At 35.4% G+C, this 14,449-nt stretch overlaps 2 protein-coding genes across 6 annotated transcripts; one reads left to right on the forward strand and one right to left on the reverse strand.

The window, feature by feature from the left end:
• Nucleotides 1–1,974: 1,974 nt before the first annotated feature.
• Nucleotides 1,975–10,126, reverse strand: LOC139808009 (uncharacterized). 4 transcript variants are annotated; one of them, XM_071769588.1, is made up of 15 exons: nt 9,562–10,126; nt 9,314–9,481; nt 9,054–9,226; nt 8,888–8,977; nt 8,567–8,791; nt 8,339–8,492; nt 8,107–8,222; nt 7,916–8,035; nt 7,581–7,746; nt 7,317–7,471; nt 7,009–7,243; nt 4,845–6,862; nt 3,899–4,699; nt 2,936–3,817; nt 1,975–2,348 (listed from the first exon to the last, which is right to left on the reverse strand). In XM_071769588.1, the coding sequence occupies exons 1-13, from the start codon at nt 9,722–9,724 to the stop codon at nt 4,478–4,480; spliced, it is 4,005 nt and encodes a 1,334-aa protein (XP_071625689.1). In that variant the 5' UTR covers nt 9,725–10,126; the 3' UTR covers nt 1,975–2,348; nt 2,936–3,817; nt 3,899–4,477. The 4 variants fall into 4 exon arrangements, with proteins under 4 accessions (XP_071625689.1, XP_071625690.1, XP_071625688.1 ...); XM_071769589.1 differs by having other exon boundaries at nt 2,936–3,456; nt 3,648–4,699; XM_071769587.1 differs by having other exon boundaries at nt 2,936–3,456; nt 3,529–4,699.
• A 558-nt stretch (nt 10,127–10,684) lies between these two features.
• On the forward strand, nt 10,685–14,286 carry Alpha-phers (phenylalanine--tRNA ligase alpha subunit). 2 transcript variants are annotated; one of them, XM_071770060.1, is made up of 8 exons: nt 10,685–11,018; nt 11,229–11,569; nt 11,658–11,879; nt 11,994–12,109; nt 12,197–12,381; nt 12,670–13,031; nt 13,105–13,206; nt 13,368–14,286. In XM_071770060.1, the coding sequence occupies exons 1-8, from the start codon at nt 10,878–10,880 to the stop codon at nt 14,020–14,022; spliced, it is 2,124 nt and encodes a 707-aa protein (XP_071626161.1). In that variant the 5' UTR covers nt 10,685–10,877; the 3' UTR covers nt 14,023–14,286. The 2 variants fall into 2 exon arrangements, with proteins under 2 accessions (XP_071626161.1, XP_071626162.1); XM_071770061.1 differs by having other exon boundaries at nt 13,105–13,233; nt 13,368–13,505.
• The last annotated feature ends 163 nt before the right edge of the window (nt 14,287–14,449 follow it).

Here is a 14,449-nt window from a genome sequence, read left to right on the forward strand (position 1 = left end):
TTTGGAGATTCTGTATTTCCCAATGCTGTATTATCCTTATCTTCTAAATCTAAATCGTCTCCGACTGAACTAAATGATTCATTTAATATGTTTTCATATATGAAAGGTTCCAGGTCTTCTAGGGCATTAGTTGACAATACGGTGTTCGTGCCAGTTATAATTTCATTATTTTCTTTCATTTCAGATGTAGAAGCTTTATTCGTGTTAATCGAATTTATCTCCATATCTGTAATTCGTTGGTTTAGATACGAAACTGCTGCTTCATTCGAGTCGAAACTCTCATCAAGTATATCTTCGAATCTTATTTCACCGTTATCAACACTCTTCTCATTTCGTATAGTGCACCAAACGTTATCGTCATCAACATTAATATAATCATTAGCGTCATAAATATTCTCATTGTCTTTACATTGTATTGATAAAATATTTTCATAGTCTTTATACATTGCGTTAAATTATCTTCCGTTAAGAAAACTAAACTATTAAGAATTTCTATATTAGGCATTACAAAATTGAACAAATCTTTAATTGGTTTTGGCGCAGGAATGTAAGTCGTATCCATTTCCGGCATAGCTTCAGAAGACATTTCTTCCTCTGACTTCTTTACTGCGCATAATGTCAAGAAATCGAGCCCCATTATCATCAGTTAACAGTTTGACATTATTAGGATTTATCTTATTTTGCGTTAACTGAGTATTGCATCTATTATCCCGGTTCTGTTCGTCACATTTACTATCGATAAGAAATTTCAGCATTGACGGTTGACCAATATTTCCTTTTTTAGGTAAGTCTGTGAAATATATATATATATATATATATATATATATATATCTTTTAAGAAAAGTAAAAAAAAATAAATCTATTTTGATAATATAACAGCTGCGAGGAAAAAAGAGGAATTAAAAGAATTCATAAAACTTACTTTCTTTCTGTTTCACCTCAGATGCTTCATTCTTACTTCTTATTAACATTTTTCCTCTTTCCTTTACTTTTTAGATTTGGCGTTTTTGGTAGTACTGTAATGTGTATCTTATGACATTCCGGAGTAAATTGATCTGGTATCATTCTAGGATTATTATCGTAAAAAGAAGAGATTATATATTGCTTGTGTTTAATATTTTATTGTTCAGGGAGTCCCTCCTGGAACGGTAGACTTCAAATTCTGCAAAGTATGTATTTCCGTTAAAATGCATGTATAAAAAAATTAAAAAATTGTCAAGTCTTCAGTTATCTCGTGTTTCTTCCCATCTGTAACAAGAACAATTATACCATCTGACCATCTCGTTCTACGATCTCATGTTCTACGATTACACATGTATTTAAAAATAAATTGCAAAAATGGAAATTTTTGAAAATGCTAAATAATATCAAATTAAATAATAATACATATACAATAAATAATAATAAATTTTAAAAATCTCTATTATGACCATAGAAATGCAATCGCAATGAAGCTGTGGGCGCAACCAAGTTTATTTTTAATAAATTTCTTTCGGGTAATTGTTGAGAAATATGTAAAGAAATTAAAAACAATTTACAAAGATAAAATACATCATTTAATTACATATATTTGCAAAAAAAAATGTGCGTTAACTTGTTGGTATTTAACTGCTTAATTTAAATGTCTATAGAGTTAATTGCTTAGTGCTGTTCCTTTTAAGGTTTTTCTTTACAGATAAAATACAAAGTAAGGAACGCGTAACATTGACTTATGTCTGACATTCATATTTTTATACCGACTTTAGAATACCTAGAATGTTTATATTATTTAACAAAAGGTTGTCTGGCAGCATAATCAAGCGTGACGATGCGAAAGATGGAAAACAACCGCACTCTTTCAAGTAAACGAAAAATCCCGATAATCAAATGATATCATACTTTGTAAACGACAGCGAGTGCAAAATGTGAGAACAATATAGGGACGTTAAGGATTTCGTGGTGACGCCGCCGAGTAAAAATGTAAATCGACAAGAAAATGCTTTATCATTTATATTATTGAAACGTTTCGCTCGTATACAGACATCATTGCAGAAGATCGTTGTCTAATATATATAATTTAGTCGCGATACACAGAAAAAGCCATCTAACTATATATAAAGTGTACATAATGATGAATAAATCAGATGTTAAATGCAAAAAAGTTAAAAAGATTTGATAAAAAATACATAAATCATATTAAAAAGCATTGTTCATTGTCCCACTTCCCTCGTTTGCTTCACATTGTCCAAGGCGTAGTTGTCCATCGCCCTCATGAATATCTCGGTGAGCTCGTTCAAGTATGGGTACTCGCCCGGCGAGTACGAATGGGCCATTCTTCTTCTTCTTCTTCCTCCACTGCGCTGAGCAAACTATCAAATCATTAAGCCAAAGCTACATATTTGAATAAATATAAAAGTTTACACACTTCATCATTCATATAAATAATTGCCATTATTTGTCCATTCGCGGTTGTGCATTTAGAATCAAGAATTACTCCGTATAATTGGCGAAACATAATCACGACGTAAGAAATATAAAAATAAATCAATTAAATGAGAGAAAGAGAGAGAGAGAGAGAGAGAGAGAAAAAGATCAAAGATATAATAGAGCAAAAATATAAACGAGACAACAATGATATAGTGTATCGATTGACTACAACCTTATTTTTATTATTACTTTCATTGTTGAGTGGAGTTTGATAAAAAGAAGGATTAATTCGAACAATTTATAATTAAAGAAAATGGTTCGCGCTAACTTATTCAAGAAATCTAATACTGAATAAATATTTTAATATCGCTTTGGAAAAAAATGTCAAAACGTAAAGTATTTTAAAATTTACAAATCAACTTCTCATTAAAGTTCATCCACGACAAAAACAAATGATAGCTTTGGAAGTTTTAAAAACGCTTCGAGAGCTGCTTGAAATGAAGAAATAAATAAATGTATCCTGTCTTACCTCCAAAGCTGCTAATTCCAAATAAGTGCAGACCGAAGTGTACTGGCAAATCACGCCGACAGTGGACGTGGTGATGAAAACTGCTCCCAAAGCTTGCAACAGATAGTTGCTAGTAGTCTGTTTACTGTATATAAATACTTTGTGGAGTAAGTCGTAAGTCCTAAGCTTCAAAAGGTCAAAAAATGACGGGCTCTCCGTCGCAGCAATTGATGTTTTTGTCGGCGTGGGGGGGGTCGGTGACGGAAAGTCGTAAGTCCTAAGCTTCAAACGGTCAAATAATGACGGGCTCTCTGTCGCAGCAAGTGATGTTTTTGTCGGGGTGGGGGGGGTCGGTGACGGAAAGCCCTGCATGTCATGAGAATTGTTGTTTTGCGCAAGATTCGTGCTTGCAGTTGTTGCCTGTCTGGTCTCTCTGTTCGCATGATATACTGGCGAGACGATTTCCGCACATCCAACAGCAATCAGACAACTGATGATCACCGCGCGATACATCTTCTCTCACTTTGTAAAGAGTATTGGACCTGCAAAAATTTTGTAGCACTTTGAGATCTGTTCAAAAAGAAAAGATAAATAAATGTTTAAAACTCAATTACCGATCAGTTATAGCTAAATATTTAAATTGTAAATAACTGCAGCGCAACGTTGTTCTTTAATTATTTAATCGTTAACTGTTTTAGTTATTGATTCAATTTCTGTGGAGAACACTTCGTACTTGCAAGACACTGCCTCTTCAACGATCCCGGGGTAATTTCACTCGGCAAGACGTTGTAATTAAACGCGGCAACTTGCGTTCCGCCCTTATATAGTTTGCGTTTGTACCTGTACAAATGTAACTTTACTGATATTTTGTCTGTCCATTTGCTAATGGTATGACTCTCGTATCTAAAAAAGTAACAATGCATTCTGTATCTCAACAATATTTTGCCTAATTGTCTTGTGTTATCGGTATATCTATGCACTGACATTTCTAGATAAACATACGGCACTTGCATCAGGCGCATTGTTTTACACTGAAACAGCATCGTTATGGGTAAACCAATTAGCGACATTTCAAAAAATTTTACATTACAATATTGCGCAATTACTTAATACGCAACTTTGCCTCTTACTATTGAAAATAACATATTAATTATGGCAAATTTAAAGCAGACGTTATTGGCAGATCCATAAATTTATTATGAGTCATTGACGCAACGAAAGCTTAAACGGATGTAAGCTATGAAGATGTACATCGCCATCGGAAAACGTGTGATAATTAACATTAGATTTTTCAATGGATGACGAGGAAAAATATATTTTAGACGGGAAATCACGCGTTTCACGTGAAAAGAGATACGGAGATACGCCGTCGTTCATAAATCACTGTGTTATCTGATTAAAGATAGATCTTTACATGATTTTATTACAAAAAACGTCGCTGTACAAAAATACATATGAATCTTTAACAAATATTCACATTCTGTACATATGAAAATAAATTTCTGCGCTCCATAACTTATCGTCAACGCATCACAGTTTGATTTCATTTGCATTCATTCATAGTCAGTCCTCCTGCACTTGTACACGCAGCTGTTCAATTTCATCTTCGCTACTCATAGAGCGATTTAAAATATTCGTCTTTTTCTTTTTAGAATGTTTCGTTTCCTTGTCGGAATGGGAACGTTTTCGTCTGTTTTGTTCCAATTCTTTTTCCATTTTATCTAATAGCGAGTCGTTATGGGCGAGTGTGCTTGGCTCAACGTCTCCCGCAACGCAAAATGAATCCTAAAATCAAAATATAAGATATTTCGTTATAATTTATCGTATATATAAAAATGAAATGCGCGATTGCTCGTATATCGCTCGCCAATTCGAGATTATCTATCTCGATCTTTATCTAAGATTGTAATACATCCGATAATATACGTACATAAACATATGAATCTTGCGCTCGTGGCGAAAACTGCGAGTAGATCTCTATATCAGGAAGGGGTGACCGCGGTTCCCTGAAATGAAAAGCGCCTGGTCTCTTTATCGGGCTCTTAATAGTTTGCAGATAATGCGCGTGCATGTCTTGATCTTGCGGGATTTGTGTATGGCTCACGAAATCCGCGATATCCTCGTCATCTGTAAAGACTTCATCCGAACTAGCGGTAGTATCTATCTCCGCCTCATCATCTATAAATTCGTTTCTAGCATTGTTTTCACGTTTGAGCCTATGTGAGTTTTTCCGTGCGATCTTTTCCTTCAACGAAGAAATTTGTTTTGGCGCATCAGAGCAAGATCTTAAAAGATTTGTATCTTCTGTGTTGTTCACATATTTATCAGGTGCTTTGAAGAAACTCAAATCTACCCGAGTATCCAAACCTAATTGCTGAGCCTTATTTCGATTCAAAGATAATTTCGGACGTCTATCAGCCTTCGGCGTTGATATGCCAGACGGTTTCAAAAATTTCAATGTATTATCGGAATAACTGTTTTCAGTTTTCAAGTTTTTCGATATATTATCAAAATAATCGTTTCTAATTTCTGAGTTTCTCGATGTACTGGGCATGCAGATATCGTTTCCCAAATTTTTCGATGAGTTGCGAAAATAACAGCTTTCAAGCTCATTAAATTTTTTAGCATTATCCTCTGTAATCATAAAGTCTTCGTCGGAATCATCTAGGAAAACGCGATCTTGTTTAACAGTACGTGCTTTAGCAGCAGAATTGCAATAAATATTTGATAACGTGATGTTGTCTGTTCTCGAACTCGTATCGCTTTTCCCAACTTTAATTTCATTTTTAGTATTGACTGAAATCCAGCCACTACTTTCTTCGTTAGTCGATTCTTCTTTACTTACAGTCCTTGATATTTCCAAATGTTTTTTCCCTCGTGCTATTTCGCCAATAGCTTGAGTTATGGATAACAAACTCTCTTCTGTTTTGGAATTACGCATTGATCTATTTTTATTTGAGTCATACTTAACAAATTCGCTTATATCATCATCGCTATTAAAATCAATATCTTGTATTTCATCTATAAAACTTACAATTTTTTTCATTTGATAAGGTTCAACGAGTTTCATAGATGCTGATAGATTTTGATTAGTTTTAGCAACATTATCTTCGTTATGAAAAGTATCAACGTTAGTCTCATGCGTGACATTGGTTTCTCTTGGATTAATAGAAACGTTTGAAGAATTTGGAGATTCTATATTTCCCAATGCTGTATCATCCTTATCTTCTAAATCGTCTTCGACTGAACTAAATGATTCATTTAATATGTTTTCAAATATGGAAGGTTCCAGGTCTTCTAGTGCATTAGTTGACAATTCGGTGTTCGTGTCAGTTATAATTTCATTATTTTCTTTCATTTCAGATGTAGAAGCTTTATTCGTGTTAATCGAATTTATCTCCATATCTGTAATTCGATGGTTTAGATACGAAACTGCTGCTTCATTCGAGTCGGAACTCTCATCAAGTATATCTTCGAATCTTATTTCACCGTTATCAACACTCTTCTCATTTCGTATAGTGCACCAAACGTTATCATCATCAACATTAATATAATCATTAGCGTCATAAATATTCTCATCTTCATTGTCTTTACATTGCGTTAAATTATCTTCCGTTAAGAAAGCTAAACTATTAAGAATTTCTATATTAGGCACTACAAAATTGAACAAATCTTTAATTGGTTTTGGCGCAGGAATGTAAGTCGTATCCATTTCCGGCACAGCTTCAGAAGACATTTCTTCCTCTGACTTCTTTACTGCGCATAATGTCAGGAAATCGAGCCCCGCATTATCATCAGTTAACAGTTTAACATTATTAGGATTTATCTTATTTTGCGTTAACTGAGTAAGAATATTGCATGTATTATCCCGGTTCTGTTCGTCGCATTTACCATCGGTAAGAAATTTCATCATTGACGGTTGACCAATATTTCCTTTTTTAGGTAAGTCTGTGAAATAAATAAATATATATATATATATATATATATATATATATATATCTTTTAAGTAATGTAAAAAAAGAATAAATCTATTTTGATAAAATATAACATAGCTGCGAGGAAAAAAGGGAATTAAAAGAATTCATAAAACTTACTTTCTTTCTGTTTCACATCAGATGCTTCATTTTTCTTATTAACATTTTTCCTCTTTCCTTTACCTTTTAGATTTGGCGTTTTTGGTAGTACTGTAATATGTATCTTATGACATTCCGGAGTAAATTGATCTGGTATCATTCTAGGATTATTATCGTATAAAGAAGAGAATATATTGCTTGTGTTCAATATTTTATTGTTTAGGGAGTCCCTCCTGGAAAGGGTAGACTTCAAATTCTGCAAAGTATGTATTTCCGTTAAAATGCATGTATAAAAAAATTAAAAAATTGTCAAGTCTTCAGTCTCTTACCTCGTGTTCCTTCCCATCTGTAACAAGAACAATTATATGACCATCTCGTTTGCGTCCTGTTCTGCCCATTCTTTGAACCAATCTTATCGGGGAATGCTGTGATACGTCAAAACATATTATCAGATCAACTTCCCCTACATCCAATCCTTCTTCACCTATATCACACATTATCGAAGAATTAATATATTTCAAGAAACACAAATAGAAATCATAAAGATTAAAATATGGCATGGTATAAGATGAATGTCACTACTTCTCACACACCTATACTTGTTGAAATCAGCACATTCACACGATTGCTCCGAAAATCTTCCAATGCTTTTATTTGTTGCTTCTGCTTCTGACCAGCTTGACCAACAAACATCTGTGGCCTAATTATCGGTTTTGATTGCAAAAGCAAAATATAGACCTCATTGACTATGTCTCTGTACTGAAGATTCATGGAGGAACATATTAATATTTCTGTATATGAATTAAGTACTTTTCTATATTATAATTTCCAAAGGTTAAATAAATAGTATATGTTATATATATATATATATATATATATATATATATATATATATAGACGAGACAGTCTGAAAGGCTAATATACAAACTTCGACAAAAACTATAGCTCTTGTGTCCTCTCGATCGCTATTGTTGTTATTAAAATGATGTTCAAGCAACTCTTTCAATTTGTGAAATTTATTATGTCCAAATACGATATTCTCTGGCATCTGAAATAATTATTTCTATATATATTATCTATATAATTTTTTTAGTTTATCATAAAGATAATTTTGCAAACCTCAGATACATCTCCATTGGGAAACAATTCTGGAAACGGCCCGAGATAAACTTCTATGTCATGTAATAAATCTCGTAATTGATCTTCACTATGCATCCAAAACTTATCAGAATGAGCTAAAAATAGAATTTTCTTAAAAAAAAAATGTGCTTACATAGATGAATATCTCAACAAATCATAGCGTCTTTTATAAAATTAACTATAATTGTTTATAAATTACAAGTGCACGTACTTTCATAAAATTTGCGGAAGGCACGCAATCCATGCCTGATCATAAGTTCATAAGCGTGATACATAGTTAACAACATATTCAATATCTTCATAATTTGCCCATAATTTCCAGATTTGTCCGTCTTCGTTTTAAATTCTTTCAACAAATAAAATACCTGAACAAATGCAGTAAACATTAAAAACTATGTATCAGTAGATCGTAAAACATTTATAGATAGAATTTAATTACCCTTCCTTTAGATATGTTTGCAGTATGACCTCGCAATACGTTACATTGTATAAGAAACTTAACGTGGCGATCCATGATAGTAATATATCTTTCTTTAAATGCAGCTAATTCGTCACTAAGAGGCACCAAAATAATATCTACTTTCCTCTTATTAACATATGGTATTATATCAATTGAGTTCTCATCTCTCAATTCCAAATGGGAAATGTGTAAATTCTGTATTACCTATATGCAATACAATATCAAATAAAATATACCTGCTCCTTTTCAATCAATTTCTAATGAAATTAAATATCTACATATAGCAATGAGTTTACTTACTTCATGAACATTATCTAATTTATTTCCAGGTGTAGCAGAAAGCGCTAATATCCTAAAGTACTGATTCTGCGTGGATAATATCTTGATACACTAAAAGTTATAAATCTTATTGATTTGTGATAATAATAATGCATAATTCTATATATTCTTTACGTTTTCTTTTTACCTCACAATACGAATGTTTGCCCAGAGCCTTATGAGCTTCGTCTATGACGACACACTTGATCAAATGACTCGGTATGATCGATCTGTCAAGATCATTATGAAATACTTGAGGAGTGGCAAATATTATCCTCTTCTTGCGCCAGGCTACTTCACGTTTCTTCTGACTTACCGCACCTACAAATTAAGTGACATATATTTATTAGATTTGATAACACACGTGCTCCAAGGTATAAAATTACTATTAAACATAGACGTTAAAACCTGTCAATTCTATCATATCAACGCTTGGAATCCCCATTATTTCGTAGCACGCGTCGATCTGCTGAGCGACCAGAGGTTTCGTTGGTGCCAAAAATATAATTTTTCCATACGGATACCACCTCCAGAAATTGTACATCACAACGGCGGCGATGAAGGTCTTTCCCAAACCTGTCGTAAAATTGAAGACAAAAGTATAATTTTATATTTGACTGATTGTGCGATTAGCAAGTAATATATTTCTTCCTTACCGGTGGGTAAACAGACCAGGGTATTGCGATATAATGCAGATTGAACTATGTTATACTGGTACTGGCGGACCGGATAATTTTCCGGATATATCCAGGTGTTTCCAGCTGAGAGATCGAATCCCTTGGTCTCCGACTGACGCGAAACAGTATTCTGCGACTCCATCCTCGCGGGATCTCGTTCGATCTACGCACTCCGAACCCGGCAGATCGGCAGAGATCACTTTTCAACATAATCGACATTAATTTAAAGGAATAAACGTCTATCCGAGGGAAACGGAGCACGACATGACAACGATCATATGAGTACTCCGTAGACTCGTGATTCACGTGGGCACCTTTACGACGTGCTCGTTACGACGCACGTGGAAGTTCTTCTTGAAATTAGAGTACTGCATAATCTTAAAACATATCTTTCACAACCTCGACACACGCATCCCCCGTGAGGGGAAAAAAACAATGTAAACAATGTAAACTTGTATCAATTGTCACGTGTGTGCCGATGTTTTGTTCGAATATAAACTGCGCGTCGGCGTTGAACCCGTGGTTGGAGCAGACGACGATCATGAAGTATGAAAGTCTATAGGGCGGTTCATCCAGATAGGAGAGAAGGATCCTTGTCTCTGTCCAGATATCATCCAGCCAGTTCAAGATGGCCGCGTTTAGCAGACACAACTGTTGAGTGTCGTCTTATCAACACTCTGCGTTGATTGGCTGGTTCTAAAAGTAAGAGCCAATCACGTTTGACTGCTACTGAGCGGTTTGGTCTGCTGAACGCGACCGATCCGATTTAAGCTGGATTTAGACAGGACGCGTCAAGCAGCGAGCAGCAACCCAATCAGCGAGGTGATATCAGCAGTGGCGTAGAAAATATCGCTTCGCTGATTGGTTGCTACTCGCTGCTTGACGCTTGACGCGTCCTGTCTGAAAATCCAGCTTAATGCGGGGTCTACAATCGTGGGTCGTGAGTCGTAGGAAATGGACCAATCACAATCGTATTTGAGGAGAATGATCGACTGTGATTGGTCTAATTCTTGCGACTCGCATTGTAGGCCCCGCATCACTTTTCAACTAGCAGTTGCCATCGTTTGCGTTGTAGAACCATGGCTACACCTGTCTTCAGTCTTCATCATGACATTCATGACTGCATTTTGTCGACTGTTACGCCACTGCACATCATATAAGTATAGGTGTAAGCAAATTGTCATCTTTTGCAAATGATGTAGGGCTTGTGTAGGCCTTTCGTACCACGTGGTTTCGTGCCGGTTTCAATAAATTAGTGCTCGGTTGCGTGGACACGCTGCCAACAACGGTGCAAGATGGCAAAGCTGTTGACGGACCGAATTTTAGAGCATCTGGGCGCACGTGGCGAAACGAACTTGTTGGATTTGGCGGACGAATTTCAGGAGGATCATCAAAAGATCGTGGGCGCGGCCAAGAGTCTTGAGACAGTCGATGGCGTGAGTTTGTTTCAACAATGGCAATCCTTATGTCGATCGCTACCCGCCGTCTAAACTATACATTTTCAATTTGTTTCCGCACTCGCGGTTGAATTAACGCGTGACGCGCTAATCAGCTGTATTCGCTGAAATATTTCCTTACCCCGGAAACGTTACTCCGGTTTAGTTAATTCTAACTTCTAACGTTCAATTTTATATGCCTGCTTACAGTTAATTGTGGTAAAACCGATTTCCAAGAAGAAATGGGAGCTTACCGACGAAGGGAGGCACATAATAGAACACGGCAGTCACGAAGCGGTCGTTTACAATGCCGTTCCTGACGAAGGTATACCCCAGGCAAAGCTCGTCAAGTCTAGCCCTTATGCCAAAGTAGGTTTCTCCAAGGCGATGGTCACTGGATGGATCGAACTCGACAAGAGCGGAGACGTTCCTATCGTACGAAAGAAGGTACCGTCCATTGTAGACGTCGTACAGACACATCTGAAGAATCTCTCAAGTGTCCCGGAAAATATTAAAGCGGAATACAAGAAGAGGAAGCTTTTGCAGGAGGTGTAAGTGTGACTGAAACAAGTAAAGGACAATGTAAAATTATGTATCTTCTTCTTATTCTGCTTTCAATCTGTCTTTTTGTCACGACAGGGTGATTAAGAGTATGCGTCTTGAAAAGGGACCGAATTTTTCTACGAAGATAGAAAAGTTAGAGGCAGATTTGACGTCAGATTTATTGGTAAATGGCACTTGGAAAGACAAGAAATTCAAACCGTATAATTTTGAGGCTCTAGGTGCGCCACTTCCAATTGGACATTTACATCCATTGTTAAAAGTTCGTCATGAATTCAGGAAAATCTTTCTGGAAATGGGGTAAGCAACATCAATCTTCCGTTAGGATTTGTATAAAAAAAATCTAGATTTTATACTGTGTACCTATTATGTAGAATTATTAATTGTCTTATCACAAAAAGTACTTTATTTTAGATTTACAGAAATGGAGACGAATAATTACGTAGAAAATTCTTTCTGGAATTTTGACGCTCTCTTCCAGCCGCAACAGCATCCCGCTCGTGATGCACACGACACCTTTTTCATCTCTGGTACCTTATCACAGACTGACATATGAAAGCTCAATACTGACATACAATGCTCAAAAGACATGGATAAAAATTAGTTTTGTCTTTTAGAACCGCGTATTAGCACAAAATTTCCCATGGAATATCTCGAAAGAGTGAAGACTGTTCATAGTAAAGGAGCTTATGGATCTCAAGGTTACAGATACGATTGGAAGTTGGAAGAGGCTCAGAAAAATTTGCTGCGCACTCATACAACGTCCAACAGCGCACGGATGTTGTATAAACTTATGGAGAAGGTATGTGGCTGTAGGAGAGGTACGCAAGTTGCTCTTCCAAGGACGATGAGGCATAAATAAAAAAAATTTTGCAATAAATTTAATTATTTAATTAAGATGCTTATATATATTATAAGCATCTAAAATTACATCAATTTTAGAATGATCAGAATCCTTGGTCGACACGCAATCGTTACCACGATTATAATCATTGCCAGTATAGTCGATTAAAAATTCTTAATTGGGTTAATTATTGACTGGCGAAGTAAATGTTATATTATTCGGTTTAAATAAAAAAATGTCTTGCAGGGAGAGTTTAAGCCGGTCAAGTACTTCAGTATTGATAGAGTATTCCGCAATGAAACTCTGGATGCGACACATCTTGCCGAGTTTCATCAGGTTGAAGGTGTCATCGCCGATTACAACCTTACTTTGGGCAATCTTATCGGTACTTTATACGAATTCTTCAGTAAACTTGGCATCACTCAGCTTCAATTCAAACCTGCGTACAATCCGTACACTGAGCCGAGTATGGAAATATTCTGTTTTCATAACGGGCTGGAGAAATGGATAGAAATCGGCAATAGCGGCATGTTTAGGCCCGAAATGATATTGCCAATGAACCTACCCCCTGATGTAAATGTCATTGCATGGGGTTTATCATTAGAAAGGTACGTCGTTAGAAAATAAATATGATGCCGTATATTTAATACAAAAACCTAACGCACTTTATTGTTAATTTAGGCCAACAATGATTAAATATGGCTTGAACAATATACGCGATCTTGTTGGACCAAAAGTGGACATGGAAATGGTTCATAACAATCCTCTGTGTCGTTTAGAGAAGTAAATATTATTCTAAACATTATTAAGGTATTTATGTCAGAGTATATTTTTTGGAAATAAAATTAGGTAAAACATTTACAAGTCAAGTAATTGTGAAAAATACAAAGTCCAAAGTTGAAAACTAATATTCTGATCATTAAGTTTATTGTTTTTATTTGCAGAACTAGCCGAATGACTCGTTTACAATGGAAAACGCGTCAGCACGAAGAAAAATCAGTTAAAACACAGTCGAATCAGGAAACGAAGATCAAGCAGGTGGCGGAACATCCTTCAGAAAAGCCAAAATTTGTTAGGCAGCAACTTGTTATTTTTTGCGATCCACAGTATCCAATTTCTTTCATCTTATCTTTCATACGAGTCGTAGCACCGTACTTTCGTGTTTCTCTGTCAACGCACGTTCATTCTACGGTGACAAACTTCCCCAAGAAGCTTGCTGGCTTTGGCTCGCTTTATTTCAGCAAGGGTGCAAACGTGGATATATCTTTCACTGTGATTTGGAAGCCTATTGGGCTTGATCCCATTATGGTGTTGCCAGGAATGCATAGAATTCTGGGGATGGTAAATATAGCACGGTATTTAAATCGTTTAGTTGAGCAGGTCGACACAAACGTATTGAAGTATGAAACGAACGGCCCACTTTACGCAAGTAAAATAGATTTTTATTTAGATAAAATACATTATGCTTTACATGACAGCGATAGAGTGCTGCCAATGCATATGTACAAGACATCTTGTTACATAATGGGAAAGGATATCTCGATAATCGATCTTATCCTTGAAAATATTGACAAGTGTCAGATAAGAGAGAAAATGTAATTTATTAAATCTTATTTATTTTGATAAATGAAATAAACTTGATAATGCCTAAAAAGAAACTTACACATTTTTTTACATATGTGTATGTATTATATTATAAATCTCTTTACAGTTCTTTAGTAATATAGATTGCAAGATGAAAAAAAGTAAATGGACTCCTGATGTATGTACAGTGCGTTTGACTAAAGTGTATGTAAAAATTATATGATATGATGAGCTATATATAATTTTATATAATTTAAAATAAATAACAGCTGTATGTTACATATGATTTAATATAATTTAATATTATGTATAATGGTTAGACATAATTTTATGATTAGCGAATTGCTGTGGTCGCCGCGCGTGACGCGCGTCTAGTAATTTAGCTCGCGCGTAATCGAGGAGCATCTCGCGGCGGCAGCGGATTCGCCCGCGAGTTTATGCC

The sequence above is a fragment of the Temnothorax longispinosus genome, chromosome 2, assembly GCF_030848805.1.
Source record: "Temnothorax longispinosus isolate EJ_2023e chromosome 2, Tlon_JGU_v1, whole genome shotgun sequence".
In the NCBI taxonomy this organism is placed as follows: Eukaryota; Metazoa; Arthropoda; class Insecta; order Hymenoptera; family Formicidae; genus Temnothorax; species Temnothorax longispinosus.

Bases quoted from the DNA above. Each gene is read 5' to 3' on its own strand.
- LOC139808009 (XM_071769588.1), bottom strand. From the start codon at position 9,724: ATGGAGTCGCAGAATACTGTTTCGCGTCAGTCGGAGACCAAGGGATTC. The intron at 7,472-7,580 runs GTGTGTGAGAAG...TGTGTGATATAG, and splicing joins GCTGATTTCAACAAGTATAG to GTGAAGAAGGATTGGATGTA. The intron at 4,700-4,844 runs GTACGTATATTA...TTTTGATTTTAG, and splicing joins CGCAAGATTCATATGTTTAT to GATTCATTTTGCGTTGCGGG.
- Alpha-phers (XM_071770060.1), top strand. From the start codon at position 10,878: ATGGCAAAGCTGTTGACGGACCGAATTTTAGAGCATCTGGGCGCACGT. The intron at 12,382-12,669 runs GTATGTGGCTGT...AATGTCTTGCAG, and splicing joins TGTATAAACTTATGGAGAAG to GGAGAGTTTAAGCCGGTCAA. The intron at 13,207-13,367 runs GTAAATATTATT...TTTTATTTGCAG, and splicing joins CCTCTGTGTCGTTTAGAGAA to AACTAGCCGAATGACTCGTT.